General features: G+C 43.9%; 1 protein-coding gene across 1 annotated transcript in view; it reads right to left on the bottom strand.

Annotated features, from left to right (window-relative positions):
- ERN1 (endoplasmic reticulum to nucleus signaling 1) overlaps positions 1 to 16,192 on the bottom strand; it is an 80,293-nt gene that overhangs the window by 51,455 nt on the left and 12,646 nt on the right. The window contains exon 2 of the mRNA XM_043584994.1: positions 1,412 to 1,532. Coding sequence (XP_043440929.1) covers positions 1,412 to 1,532 — 121 coding nt within the window. The remainder of the gene's footprint in view (positions 1 to 1,411; positions 1,533 to 16,192) is intronic.

A 16,192-nucleotide genomic window follows, 5' to 3' on the forward strand; every position in this document is an offset into this window, starting at 1 on the left:
GCCCTCTGCTTCTCTCCCTCCACCTCTCCTCCTTAAGCCCCTCCCAAACAGGACCTAGACCTGCTGCCTCCTTTGCAGGCCTCACTCCCGACAGAAATTCACAAGGCTCAGCTCACCACAGCTTCAGAAATCTTTCCTGCTCTCAGCTGGCCAAGCTTAGAGCAGTTCCTACCACCTCCCAGAGGCCCTTAGAAAACCGTGGCCCAGCCCTAACATTCAATGGTAAAAAGTGTTTCTCTCAAACCTTTTGTTGAGGATTTATTGATTTCATCTTTGGACAAAATCAGACACTGTGAAATTTAAAGGACTCTACTTTTGTTTTAGAAACATTAGAAGGCTTAAACACGGAGGAGAGACGGTACAGATAACATTCCGGGAGGCTGTAATACAATGCTGAAAGCCTACAGTCTTCTTGTGGTCACTCACTCATGAGAAAGCTGGTCCTTCCGGCTGCCTGAGGTTCTTGCTGATCCGAGCAGGAACCCACTCAGACAGGTGAGGCAGGGTGGTCTGTGATGCCCCAGCTGCCGCCATCTATGGACCGTAACCAGGTTTGCTGTTGGCTTGATAAAATGATGTGTCACCTTACGATATATGCCAATATTTTTCCATTCAAAACACTGTTCTGAGAACATTTTATTAGCGAAGGAAACACACTTGCTGTGCTCATGTAAATAATGAGTCACAGATCAGTGACGAAAAAGAGTATGCTGGTCAGACCCTAATCTAGGGCCAAATCAGAACTATTACTGGACTCTGAAAGCCCCAAATCCTTGGCTTTGCATAGCTTTATCCAGGACGATTGCTTTGGAAATCATACAATTTCCCAGCTGTAGGACTCTACCGTGCTAACTATCACCAGCAAGACAAGATCATAAAACGGAGGCAGAGTAGATTAAATGAGAAACAAGTTCAGTGTTTCACTTCCCTCAACGTAAAGACCCAATAAAGCGGCTAACTTGGATGAATGTCAAGCTTTACAGCCCTCAAGTAGTTCAGCCTCTGTAAAAACAAACGAGTAATTTGAGGTTACAGAAGATAGTTCTTATAATTATGATTACAAGATTCTAATCATCAGCTAGAACTTAAAAAAAAATTTAATGCAGCATGTCTTTGTAAAAGACCTACCAGCCAGAACTATTAATAGAAAAGCCTAGAGCCATTTAAACATGAAATCTGGACAGAAGAAAAAAAAAAAAAAAAAGATAAAGCTTCCTCTTCAACTGATGCACTTTGTGAATAATCACAATTCAAGCTGTAAACATACCCTCTGAGTATAATTCCCTCTCTTCTCCTTGCCTCCATTATCCTTTTTAATTTTATTAAAATGTATAACTGTTTTTCTGGAATATGTTTCCTGGGAAGTAGCTGAGCAAATGCCCAGGTCAATCAAGGACCATATCCATATTACCTTCTTTTAAAGTCCATTTGATTGAGCCCGTCCTCTTACTGACAGCATGCAAGCTTCCATCCAGGGTTGACACAAACAACAAGGTTTCGGGAAGTGTCACTGTGCTGGGACTTCCAAAAATCTGCAATGAGATGTTCGTGTTCAATAGTAATCTTCATCTTGGGCACGTACAACCGCAGACAGACCCTCCCACCCCACCGCCGCCCCACCCCACTCCAAAAGTTATCCTTCTAAAATCTGCCACCTCACAGATGAAGACGCTGAGGTTAGAGAGCCCGCATCCAAGGCACATGTCTAGACAACAGTTGAGTCAGGACTAGATCCCAGTTGCTTTATTCTCCCTAAGCAGCAATCCTTCCCGCAGACAGACAGGCTTATCACCTGACACAACAATGACAGGGATTCTGAAATAATCCACGGGCAGCTCCACTGAAACAGAGGAAGAAAGTATGCTCAGCTTTCTAACCGACTTCCTTCTCTTGGTTATACTGCACCTTCTAAAACTTGGTCATCCTGCAAGACTCACTGGTAAAGAAGAACGCCAGCACACCCACACTTGCCCACGTGCACTTACGGAATTTTAAAAAGGCAAAGAGCTAGGGAAAAGTGTTTAAAGCAAAATAGGAAAAATAGCTCTCATTACGTAAAAAGTTCATACAATGGGGCGCCTGCTGGTTCAATCAGTCAAGTGTCTGCATGATCTCATGGTTTTTGAGTTCGAGCCCCGTATCATCCTGTCAGCACAGAGCCTGCTTTGGATTCTCTCTCTCTCCCTCTCCCTCCTTGGCTTATGCACTCTCTCAAAATAAGTTAAAAAAAAAAAAAGAAAAGAAAAAGAAAAGTTCATTGAACAATAAAACACCAAGATTTCAAAAGAGGTTATAAAAGAAAATATATGAAAAATATAACGCGAATTGTTCTTCACTTATAGTCAAAATGTAATTTACATAAAATTTTTTATGCTTAATGTATTAAAACACACACACACACACACACACACACACACACACTCTTTACAGAAAGCAACCAAAGGTGGTGAAATTCACTTTCTCATCCATTGTTGGTGCCAATGAAAATTATAAGTCAGTGCAATCTTTCTGGAAAGTATAAAAATGCTCAGATTTTTGATCCTATAATTCCCATTCTGTATCCTAAAGAAATAGTTCCAGAAACAGAAAAACGTGTGTGCACAATGATGCTTATCATATCCCATTTCCCATTTACAAACACAGAAACTAGAAAGATCTGGATTTCCAATAATATCTAAATGACTGAAATAAACTATAAACACCCAATGGAATATTATGTAATCATTAAAATAGCACTTGGGAAAAGTTACAGCAACATAGAAAAACGCTTCTATACATTTTCATGTGAAAAATACAGAGTCCAAATTTTAATGTACACCGTGGTGATAATTATACTGGACAAATTTTCTTTGTCTGCCTACCCTCCAGTTTTGCTAAGAACTGTACCCTCATCTACAGTTGCCATGGGAACAGCTGTGGGGGGGGGCTCATGCATGCGCACAGGCAATACATCCATGTGCAGGTGATAGCTGATAAGGTTTCCTGAGACAACACCCTTTTGAGGTATTCAATTCCAGCTTGTTTTTTTAAATGTTTGTTTATCTTGAGAGAGAGCATTTGTGCAAGTGGACGAGGGGCAGAGAGCAAGGGAGAGAAAGAATCCCAAGCAGAGCCTGATGCGGGGCTCGATCCCACAAACTGTAAGATCATGACCTGAGCTGAAATCAAGAGTGGGACACTCAACCAATGGAACCAGCCAGGCGCCCCCAGCAATGCCAACCCTGTAATGAGACTTTCTCTTTGTCACCATACTGTCCCATAAGCTACCTGGTTCCTGTGGGTCTTAAATTAAAACTGGGCCAACGCAACTTGCTTATGCTGTGAGAGTTTGGATTTTGGCACAAAATTTTTTAAATATAGGAGTATGGCTAGCTTGTAGCACTAAACAGGAAAGACTGGGGCTTTATGTGTGCAAGGCAGCCTAACCCTAAAATAATACCTGCCCACTCTCGGTAAGAACCAGGATGGCACCCAGCTAATACCTTAATAAGGAAAGCCCGATGGCTCTTTCCAAAGCAGCCTGAGATGGCAGGACAGACACCCCAGTCCCTGCATTCCTGTGGAGACCCACTGGCAGAGGGGGCGAAGCAGCTGCCAGAGCCTGACTCATCTCCGCTCTTGTGTGGTTCCGGCCTAGAGGTGAAGAAGTCCACCCTTTACCTTGCCCAGAGCCCCTGGGGCCCACTCACCTGGAATGGAAGAAACAAGAGCAAGCTTTATCACTGCCTGTGGAGTCTATTCTCAGTGTAAAGCCCCAAATCGGAGAAAGACTTTTAACTCTATCTTGGGAACTAGGAAATTAGTCTGGGTATGACCTGGCTAGGAAAACAGAAGCCTCAAGGTGGTGCCTGCCCTAGCTGGGAATCCAGAGGTCGTGCATACCAAGTGTTTTAGGGATAAGATTATTTTAGCCTGCAGATTATAGACCGCTGTTGAGACTCATCTGAACCTGTTCACACCTGAACTGGAGAAACGGACACTGCCCGGAGCACATGGGCCTGCAGAACAGTGGCCCTGGGACAAGACGGCTAAGGGCTGTCGCTAAAGGACACTTAAGGCTATCCCCCACTGAGAAAGTGATGGGTTTGCAGCAGGACGTGGGGCTGTGAGATCATATCAGCTGGGGGCAGTCTAGAGCTGGAATGAATGAAAAGGGAAGAGTGCCTGCATACCCGGGGACCGGTAGGTGGAAAGGCCTGCCGAGGCCCCTCTACCTGTTGTTTTGTACAACAGGTCTTGGGATCACACAAGAATTGTGAACTCTCTGGTCGCTCAACTGGTAAGGAATTAAAACTCGAGAGATTTCTGTGGATGTTTGCTGGATGTGAGAGAGACAAAGATTGAAACAGAGAAAGAAGCCTGAGAAGAAACACAGCTGAAAGACGGACAGAGTGCCCTGGCTTCTACTGTTCCTCAGGCCAACTTCCTGTCATTGGGCTCAGACACACACCGTCCCTTACAAGAAACTCCTCCTCTTTGCTTACATTTGTTGGAACTACATTTCTGTCACTCGCAATCCAAAACAGTCCTAAAACACACACACACACACACATGCACCGTTAAAAATATATATGGAGAGAAGGGCACCTGGGTAGCTCAGTTAGTTAAACATCTGACTCGACTTCAGCTCAGGTCACGATCTCACAGTTCGTGAGATTGAGCCCCACATTGGGCTCTATACTGACATCGCAGAGCCTGCTTGGGATTCTGTCTGTCCCTCTCTCTCTCTCTGTCCTTCCCCCATGTTCTCTGTCTCTCCCTCAAAATAAACATGAACACACACACACACACACACACACATATACACACACATATATGTATACATATATATGCATACATATATATGCATGTTTATTATATTATATATATTCATGTTTATTATATTACATATATTCATGTTTATTTTGTATTTCTATGGGTGTATATATATACATATATATATACACACACACATATATATACACACACACACAGAAAAAAGATGAAAGAAATATTACAAAACTATGGCAACAGTTTTTTTTCTCCTGTATTTTCTAAATTTTCTATGATATGATCATGTAATCTGCGATGAATTTTTTATAAAACGGAAAGAAGATGGACAAGTTAGCAGGTGGGACAGAAGCTCAAAGTTAGAGGAGCTTCAGCAAGCCCCTCAGGATATTAGGCAACTCAACCACCTTTGATCATTAATATCCAACAAACAGAAATAAAAGTTTAGAAACAAAGAGGTCCCTCAGTAAGACAGTGTGCATCCAGGAATAGATGAGTTTTGTCATTGCTATTAAAGCCTACAGTACAATGATAATGAACTAAATGCCCCCAAATATAGCTTATCACGGTATTAGTATTAAAAAGGGTCAATATTTACTAAAACATATCAGTGCTGCTTCATTACTAGTGTGGAAACAAAAGCCACCTGCCTCGTCTGATCATCCTGGAAACCACAGGAAGAGCAATTGTCTATGGTTGGTTGGTGAATCGAAATAAAACACTAATCACATAACTAACACAGTCTTATGAAAATCTTAAAAATACCAGGTTTGGCTAGAAGTTGAATTTAGCAACTGAGAGTGCCAACAGTTAATCACAGTGTCCATACGGACGTCACAAACCCTGTCACAAGCTTCTCTCCTCTTTAAAGGCTCTTGACAAATTCCAATTAGAATGTCTGGAGAGACACTCTGAATGGTGTAATTCTTTCACATGGCAAATTAATATGACAAAATTTGTCGCCTTTCCCCCGACATTTCTGAAAGCTGCCTGCCCTCAGATACAGTTGCTATCACTAACGTGAATTAAATAAGCTTCTAGATGCCTTTTGGGATACTGAGCAAGCTGAGAACCATTTGTACCTGAACATCTAAAAATGCTGCTTCACAGTAATGAACCTGCACATTTCCTCACCCAGCCATTTCAGCCATTAGGGCTCTCTTCTCTGATGGATGAAATGGCCATAGGTGTGTGTTATACACACTTGTTTCCGGACAGCCTGAAACTGGAAAAAAAAAAAAAAAAAACCAAACAAACCCTGATTCTGTAGATCTGCTTCGAGCTGACTCCCTAGAATCTGACTCATTTTTGCAACTAGTGGGATATGTACTCCTGGCTTGGATGATGACTTCTAGCAAGTAATCCCAGTAACACTATGGAGGGTGAAAATGCTAGTGGCAGGTAACCTACTCTAACCTAAAACTAAACACCCATTAGCCAGCTGGTCCTCATGGAAGTCTGGCCACACACGCTCTCTCCCAGGAGGTGACCCTGAAACACCCAGCCTGAGGACTATGAAGGAAGCCTGGTAACTCAGGGCAGATGATGCAGGACAAACGTTGCTACTAAAACCAACTTATTTCATGTAGGTTCGTTCAGTGGTAAAACAGGGCCCTCACCGAAGCCCTGCTCAGTCTGGACTTCAGCAAGAATCTCCCTCCCATGAAAAGAAACACAGGACAGGGACTGTGTCCTTGTGTTCAGTGTTCCGATGGTAAAGCAAAGTGCAGCACCCACACCATTTCATAAAATGCAACACTCACTTTAGCTTTACTACAAAGACCTGGAAGCAACTACCGACAGCTTATACAGAGATGATTAAGAGGTGAGCCACCAACAATTTCACCCTAATATTCTAAAGTCAGCTAATTGTTAGTTGCTCTTGCATTAATGAACTCAGCACCTGGTATTTCAGGTAAGAAAAAAATCTTTTCTAAAATGAGTTTTGGGGGGCGCCTGGGTGGCTCAGTTAGTTAAGCATCTGGCTTTGGCTCAGGTCATGATCTCGTGGGTTCCTAGCCCCGCCTCGGGCCCTGTGCTGACAGCTGAGAGCCTGGAGTCTGCTTCGGATTCTGTGTCTCCCTCTCTCTGCCCCTCCCTGGCTCTGTCTCTCTCTCTCTCTCTCTCTCTCTCAAAAATAAATATTTAAAAACTTAAAAAAATAAAATGAGTTCTAGGAAGGTCTGGCTGGCTCAGTAGGTAGACTCGGTCAGTAGAGGATGCAACGCTTGACCTCAGGGTGGTGAGTTCGAGCCCCACATTGGGCGTGGAGCCTACTTTAAACAAACTGTTAAATGAGTTAAGTAACTTTGTTTAGAGAATGTCTTCAGTAAAGAGAATATGGACACACGAGATAGGTATGTGTTTAAGCAGCAGGAAACAAATGAAACTGCCTCTCTTAAAAACCCACCCGTTTTGGAACTAGTACTTAGGACTGGTCAGGCAAGGAGGCAGCTCACAAGTACCTGGAGAGCCCAAGGCTTGGTTTCAGCTGCTATGTCTATCACGGAGGTGGCTGCTCCTTCCTACTCACCCTCTGCCCCCAGCCCCAGGAAGAACAGCAGGCAAGCATATTGTAAGCTCCTCCAAGATTGAGAACAGAGGAAAACCCAAGGCTTTTCATCAGCGTTTCCAGAAATGCTGCATCTTCCCAAGAAATACCATGTGTAAGTTTCAGACACATTTCAAGAAATAGTCCGCACACACATTAACTGACTACCTAATAACAAGGGTCATAAATAAGTTAATAAAAATAGCACAGACTTTTCATCTTGAAGTCAGGGGGAGGAAGTGGTGCCATGCACACATGTCTTACACCCAGCTCTCCAAAGTGATCTACACTTGATAAGCGTTGTAGTGCTGGTTCTATTTACAACACTGGGGCGTCCCACCCCCACAAAAAAGGTGCGCGCACACATCCAGAAGACCCACCACCGTGAACGAGAAAGCCATACACTTCTCAGGTGGCGTGCAAATCAATCAAGTCAAACCCAACTGCACATCTCCAAAAGTTAAATTTATATGGCAACACTGTAGCACTGGCTTAGTCTGATAAGCAGAAACAGTAAAAATAGTTAAAATCTTTTGTGACTCTTCTCTACTTCCCACCTCCACTCCAACAGACCACAGTATTCGTAATAATATTCAAATACAATAATGTGGCTAATAACATAATGATTCTTTTTTCTTTTAGGAGTACCACACCAATTTCCAGGATATATTCAAAGGCTATTGGTTTGTTTTGTTTTTACTAATTTTTCCTCTATGTTCATTGGACTACCGTTATATTGCATAATCCAAACTTTAGTTTTATTTATTTAAAGCTACGTAAACCAGGGGCGCCGGGGTGGCTCAGTCGGTTGAGCGTCCGACTACGGCTCAGGTCATGATCTCGCAGTCTGTGAGTTCGAGCCCCGGATTGGGCTCTGTGCCGACAGCTCAGAGCCTGGAGCCTGCTTCCGATTCTGTGTCTCCCGCTCTCTCTTCCCCTCCCCCACTCATACTCTGTCTCTCTCAAAAATAATAAACATTAAAAAAAAATTTAATGCTAAGAAAACCATTCCTCTGAACTAAAAGTACAATGCTTGTATAACTCTAGCAAGGATACTGGCATGTTTCCAATAAAATATTATTACACAGCATAGTGAGCACGTGAATTCCTGGAAAACTACAACCTGCCATCAACAACCAGTCTGCCTTATGCAGTGCAGCAGCTCCTTGCCAGGGCTCAAACCCATTGGATGGCTGGCCACAGAGGTAAAGTGAAGGTAAAGGGACTTACAAGTTCACTTTGGTTAGTTAATATGTACACATTATGGTTTTACAGGTAAGGCATAAAACAAAGTCCCCAAGTGAGGGAAGGATTACATAAGAAAGATTTCCACGTTCTTTTGTTTTACTACTTAAGGACACATGCAATCTTTAAAAAAAATTTTTTTTAAATTATTTTAGAGAGAGAGAGAGTGTGCGAGCAGGGGAGAGGGGGAGTGGGACAGAGGGAGAGAGGGAGAGGGAGTGGGACAGAGGGGAAGAGGGGGAGAGGAAAAGGGGGAGAGCGGGAGACGGGGAGAGGGGGGGAGAGAGAGAATCCCAAGCAGGCTCCAAGCTCAGCATAGAGCGAGGCGGGGCTCAATTCCAAAACCCTGGATCACGACCTGAGCCAAAATGAAGAGTCAGATGCTCAACCTACTGAGCCACCCAGGCACCCCGGACACATGCAATCTTGAGACCAGATAAAGCTGCGTGTCATCAAATGCAGAATAATAGATTTTGAATGGATTAGAATATGCTAAAGAATGAGAGCTTCTAACTATTAACCTTAGCAATGATGCCCAGAGGGGAGAAGGGCATTCTCTGTGGGGGATGTACAATGCCACAGGAGGGAAGACAGTGTGTGTGCATGTGTGGATGTGGTAGAGGAGGTGGTGTCTGATGGATAAGAAGGTAAAGGTGAGGGGTAATGGCAGACAGACTGGATTATTCTCCTGTTCATAGTTAGCAGAAAGCTACAGGATGGATGAGCTGAGTTTAAGAGAGATCAATAAGCCACTTCTGGCATGCCATAATAGGATACCAGCCCTACAGGGCTTTACACATGTGCGCAAGTGCGCACACACACACACACACACACACACACACACACGTCAACCTGCGCAGTTAATAGGCCAATTCAGCAAGAAGTACCTTAAAATAGCATTCTGTAACATAGTCCCCAAGTAGGCACAATACTGAAGAAAAGGGCATCTTGTGTCTATAATTCTATTTATAGCAATATTATCTACCTCAGACCATAAACTTCAACAAAGCCTGGCTATTTGCAATTCTGGTTGCTTTACAAAGTACTCAATGGAGTACTGGTGTTCTAGTATCATTTGATCCCATTGTACAAAAATGATGGCCAAAAAAATCATCAAGAATTCACCAAAGCAGCATAGGACACAAATCAGTGCCCAGTAAATGCCTGCACACACCCATTAAAGATCTCTTGATGAGAAAAAAACAAAAACAAAACAAGAACAAACAAACAAACAAAAACATGAGTTTAAGCCTCGCTGATCAGGAAGGCGGGCTAAGCCAGCAGCTCCCAAAGGCCTACCGGGTATCTTATGGTATCTTATGGAAAAGCCTGATTAGAGAGATACAATAAAGATTTTTATTCTAATCCAACTCTCCTCCCCACCCCCCATCTCATTTACATGTCCGATCCAACAGTAAAGTACCTGTTCACAAACACGGAGAGTTCTATATGGCCATCTGTACAAGGTGATAACACAAAACTCACTGTGTTTAGTCTCCTGTCTGCTGACTTGGGATAAAGATTAAGAACAGAACGAAAACATCAGTGTATTGTATTAAGAGACTTTCTTGTTTAATTGTGTCTGTTTTCATGATCTCAGTCTACTACAAACTCATTCCAAACTCTATTACACTTTGTTCACCTGCAGGTAGGTCAGTAATAATCCATCAACCACACAGTTCCTTCTAACAGACTATTGGCTGTTATGTTTCCTGATATTAAAGTCAATAAAGGTAACCATGACATTTGCTTTGGATGGGAGTCAAGTGTCTGGTTGGGATGCTAAAAAGGGCAAGGTCTAACTGAACAGCCATGTGTGGTTTCCAAACTAAGCAACTGAGAGAGTTAAACTTGCATTTGTGGCAATTCTTGTGTGTGGTGTAATTAACCACCACCCAAGACAGTTACAATTCTTCAGTTTAGGCTGCTCCTCTAATGGTTCTGATAAAAGGTTCCTCCTAAATCCACCTTATTCCTGAGTGTGAAGATATGTTAATTTCACAACAGGTGATTCTGTTTCCCCCAAACTGGTTTTGGGGCCCCAGGCTAAGTGTCTAAGTTCAAGCAGCTGGCAGTTCTGTTTGTCTTCATGGTCCCTCTGCCATCAACTTATATTGACACCATGGGAGGAGGAAATACAATTGGGCATGAAAGGTTCTACGTGAAACCCTTTAGCACACTGTGGCCAAGGAAACAAGCCCTTATTGTTTCAGGTGGTATCAAATCCCTAAGGTCCTGAGGCATTTATGGACATGAAAACTAAAACCCAAGGTTTCACAATCATTTAGAGGCTGAGATTTAGAACACAGGTATTGCCACTATTACTTCGTTGCCTTCACTAAAGAGAAACAGCGCAGTTGACATCTTGTAAAATTTGAGAAACCTGGGAGGCTCACTTACCTTAATGGAGCTGCATCGTAAACCAACTAAACTAATAAAGGTCTGACTTAAACTGTAAATGCAGTAGGGGACTACCAGCCTCAAAAAAAAAAAAAAAAAAAAAAAAGCCGGATTTGATCTACTTGACTATGCGTACTCATCTGCAGTTAAACGGATTATGAGGAAGTCCTCCTACGAAAATTTCAACGGAAAAAAAAAAAAAGACTCAATGAGATACCAAATTTTTCAGTCGGAACACTTGCAACTAATTTGAAACTGTCAATTGTTTCTACCGAACAATTGCAACTAATTTGAAACTGTCAATTGTTTACTCTTTATACTGGTTAGAGATTTCTTTTGCCTGGAGGGGAACGAATGGGGTCAAGTAGAAAGTGGATAAATAAATGCTCTAGTTAAATAAAAATTATCTGCAAAAAGCTGTATTTATGACATAATTGCCACCCAAGCTTGCCAGATGTTGCCAAGTTTTATAATAGAAGTTAAACACTATGAAATGCACCTCTAGTTGAGATAGATACCTGGCCAGCCTGACTTCCCCTAGACAGAATCCCCACTGTTCCCAGCACATTTGAGGATTATCTGCTTCCCTACTGGCCCGTGCACCACACCCCGTTCTTCTCTCCAATTAGCTGGACAGTCACTGAAACCCATATGGCTCCACACAACACAGATCAAACAGCAGGGACCGTTTACAGCTTCCAGGATAGGCCATCTTAGAGATGAAAAAGAGAGAGGAAGTCAAGGCCCGGAGGGGTAAAGTGACTTGCCCAAGGCACCAGAGATAGTTAACCATAGACACGGGACTAGAACCAAGGCATCCGCCTCTCCGTCTGGCCCTTTGCCCAGTACACCACACTATAATTTCACTACTTTAAATCACGGTTCTCTGAGAACCATAAGCTTAAATTACTTCAGGCATGGAGCTCCCCTTTGAATTTTGCTGGGGCAGATGAAGATCTGCAAGCACCCTGCTCTGATACGGGGGCAGGAGCTTTTAGAGGAGACCAAAATATAATTTGTGGATTCTACATAGACACCCAATATACCAAAAGGCACTGAAAATTATACAGGGTGGGGTCTTTAAAAAACTTTCTGGATATAAATTCCTGAGATCCCACTGTAGATCTAAGAGGGTGGGAATAACACCAGAAAAAGGTTGGCCGCCATAAAAAATTCCTGCAATACACATTTACCCAGCCCAGTCCCACTGGCTTAAAAAAAAAAAAAAAAAAAAGAAAAAAGCTCTTTGATGATGATGATGATGATGATGATATAGTGACCGCTGCCAACTCCTTTGATGAAGCGAATCATTCTTTTCATGCCAGTGTCAAGGAAACACACATTACTGATTAGCACAGGACAACTCCCTTGAACAGCAAGAACCATTTTAATAACCAAACACACACTGATGAGCCTCACGTAGTTAAGCCAGGACTGCTACACCTAGCAAGAATAAGATGCTCACAAAAAAGGGAAGGAAACACAGATCTGAATATTGACTTTTTCATGTGAAAAAACCCATAAGCCACCAGATTTCCATCATTTCAGCAGGGCTTCCTGTGTTCTAGGCTCCTCTGAGAGGCAAATGTAAACATCCCTATGCAATTCTCACACATTTGGACAGAGCCAGAAACGCAAAAGAGACTGCTCAGAAGATTGTGTTGGCACAACCAAGTCCACAGAGTTGTGGTGTGAAAACCAAGGGCTAAGAAACAAGAGTGAAGCCAGAGGACGGTCCCGATGGAACAAGGCTGCTTCCTCCAGCTTACTGAGCGGTGGGCAGAGAACAGACACAGCACAGCATTACCAGCAAGCAGCTACAAAGCCTTTGGGGTCGAGGAAGAAGCCTTTCCAGACACTAAGGAGAACAGAACTCCCTCCTAAAAAAGGAAAAATGACCGTCCAGGGCAGGGATGGGAGGGGGGGACTCACTCTGTTGCCAAGAGGCTCCACATTCCCAGGGACCTCTCTTCCTAAAAAGTCACCACGTTGATCAACCTGCTGCCTCGTCTGGAGGTCATCCAATCTTACTGCCGATTTCTCCGAGTCACAAAAGTGGCTTATGTGGGGATCTGCATTGTGGAGCAAGGTGGCTAAGCTTTCAAATGTTTTTTCTTTTGAAAACTGAGGGACAGCGACATCTCTTTAAATGCCAAGAAAGCAAAATAAATGTTAAGAATGTCAAAGACAAGAGTTATGTAAATATTAGGGAAGATCGTTTTATTTAAGAAATTGGTGGGGGCCAAAGATGCCATCAGAAAGTTAAACAAACTCAAAACCTGAATATCTACCCTGTCTCAAAAGCTCAACTGCTCGCTACGTATCCTCCTGGGCAGACAGCAAGCATACGGTAGCTGTACTGACAATCTGGAATCATTAAGAAAAGGCTAAAATATGTTCGGTTTGTGGTGTTTAAGCAGGAAGAAGACTATAACTGGTGAAAAGATTTTCACCAAACAGCACGTTTCAAGTTCTGGGGCTGTATCTGAATTATGTGGAAACTCACTCACGTAGTACCTCCTATTTTCTGATGGTGCTTAATAATTCAACTTCCATTTGTTAAGCTTTAATGCAGTGCCTGGCAGGACACTGGGGCAGCTAGAAGGGCAGACTCTGGAGCCAGACCATCCCGGCAGTCACTTAGCTCTCTGTGCCTTGGTTTTCTCGCCCGTAAAATGGGCACGGTAATCATACCTACTTCAAAGGGCTGTTGGGAGATTTAGATGAGTCAATGTACGTGAAGTTCTTAGAAGAGTGCCTCATCTACAGTGAGCACCATGTGTGTGTCGGCTGTTATTAGTATGATTAACCAAGAACTACCTAAGGCAACAGGATCTAATCATAACAGATCTATTCCCGCCCTTGCGGAGTTTATGGTCTAATCAGGGACTGCATTAGTCAAATAATCACACAAACAGAATGACAAATTACAGCAAGTGCTATGAAAAGGGCATACGGGGAACCACGAGAGCCTGACAGGAGAAGCTGCTTTGGTCTCGTGATGGGGGTGCACAAGATCGCAGCGTCGAAGGATGTCCTGAAGGAGCGATACCTGAATCAAGATCTATAGGAGCGGCGGGGAAGGAAGGGAAGAACTGCCTGGGCAGAAGGAACAGCCTGTGCAAAGGCCCTGAGACTAAAGGTAAGTTACTGTGTGTGAAGACCTGTGGGCCTGTGCAGCTGGAGAGGGCAGAGCCGGGAACGGGCCGAGGTGGGGCTGGGGAAGCAGACAGGAGCCTGGGCGTGCACTCGTGCCGAGTGGGCCACAAAATCAGAACCTTCTTCACGTGCTCGTCTGTCACCCTTGCAGCTGATGGAAAGAAGAGGAAGGTGTGCTATTCTGATTGGTGTGAAGCAAATCTGGAAGGAGAAAACCCTCCCCGCTAAGGTGCAGTATTTGATATGCCACACAGTCTGTGCTCACACCCCAGGCGAGTCTCCTCTGGTGTTCTGACTTATACTGATGTTAGACTAATGTTTCTTAGCTGCGTTGACAGCTGAGTATGAGCACAGCGCACCCAAACCGCATGGGTGGGTTTAATGACTAAGACTGTTGTGACGAAATACGGCTACAGAACAAACCCCGGTACAATGTCTCTTGCTTGCTGAGACCCCCTCATCGGAGGGACCTCTCTGCAGCCACCGCACATGGGATCAGAAGCTCCCTCTGAAGCCCCAGGAGTAAGACAGGCCCCCTGCTCTCTTTTGCATCTTCCGGGGGGCTCCATCCCCCCCAGGCCCCTCAATCAGTGCCAGGGCCATTTTTGCTCCTGCAGGCAGATTCCAGGGGGTTCTATCATAAAATGAGGGAAGTCGCCGGATCACAATCGCACATTACTCAAGAAGGCTGGCAAGGATATGAAGTATGTATCAATCTCTTCCAGGCACTCCCGGCTTCACAACTCTTCTTGTCAGCTGACTCTTCTATGTCCATTTTACTTGCTAGTTCACCCATTCCAACCCCACCCCCAGGCTGGGCTCTTTTATCCTCCAGATACATAGAAAGAGGGGTCCTGTCACGCATAAGGCACTGGAGCCCCAAGGCCTGCGAAGCTTCTGCCTCCCAGGAGTGTACCATCCGTTGGAGAAGCAGTACCTTACAAGGGAAAAGACGGGAACCCCACAACCGTATCTCCTGGCAGCACCTGGCAGTGCCCTCAGGCCCTGCCCAGAGCAGCTCCCTCAGATTCCGAGGCCACGCTTCCCCGCTCAGGCCTTCGCACTCTGCAGCCTAAGCCTGCGTTCCTGTAACTCCAAAGCCCACTCATCATCCTCTCAAAACTCCAAGTTAAAAAAACTTGACATGCTCAACATTCGCTTTAGGGTGAGGAAAGCTGAAAGGAAATGAGATGGGGCACGGGGGCACGTGTTGTGGTTTGGGCTCCGGGCATCAGTTTCCAATTCTACAAAGTAAGAAGACCGGGTTGAAGCTGCCATTTGTCTCAGAAATGGGACAAGTCCATGCTTTACCAGGCCCTCGTCCATCCTCAGGCTTTACTGAAGATTCTTCTAGCTCCAACCAATCAAAACACGCCCAAAACCCATGAAAGAATTTGAGAGAGTTTAAAAGTCTTGATGTCTTTCAACATCCCGCTGTCTCCACTTATCTCGAAACATTTCAACATTGGAAATTAGTAATAATCTGATTCACTTAAGCTTCAGGGTGGGGAAAAGAAATACCGTAGAAATCAACTAATGTTATATGGGAGGAAGTGGGTGACTCCCAAGCACACATTCTTGCTCTAGATGCTAAAAGCAACCACCTCCTAAACTGAAAGGGAGATCTCGGTCTTCTCCAAACCACAAATCAGATAAGTGATTGAACTTTACCCAGGCACCGAAAGCCCTAAAGATTTCCAAGTACTGAACCGTCAGATCAAGATGATTTAGGATTGCTTTTCGAAGCAACTGTGGTTTGGTTCCCAGTCAGCTGAGTGCCAGAACTACAGATAAACTTGTTCTTAATCTCTACGCATAAAGGAAACCGTTTTCTGCTCTGCAAAAACAGAACACAGCAAGTGGAAAATGAACCCTAACACAACTAAAGGATGAGGTCACTGGATTTGTTCAAAGAAAGGTGGTGCCTTTGAGGTCAGAGATTCCCCAAGCTGGCTTTACATCTTTCTTGCAGTATCTGAATTTATCTGGAGAGCTTATAGATACTTCTACAATGGAAAAAAAAAGACTTAATTTTGTTTGTAAAAAAAAACAAACATATATATGTAT

This window comes from Prionailurus bengalensis, chromosome E1 (assembly GCF_016509475.1).
Source record: "Prionailurus bengalensis isolate Pbe53 chromosome E1, Fcat_Pben_1.1_paternal_pri, whole genome shotgun sequence".
NCBI classification, from domain to species: Eukaryota; Metazoa; Chordata; class Mammalia; order Carnivora; family Felidae; genus Prionailurus; species Prionailurus bengalensis.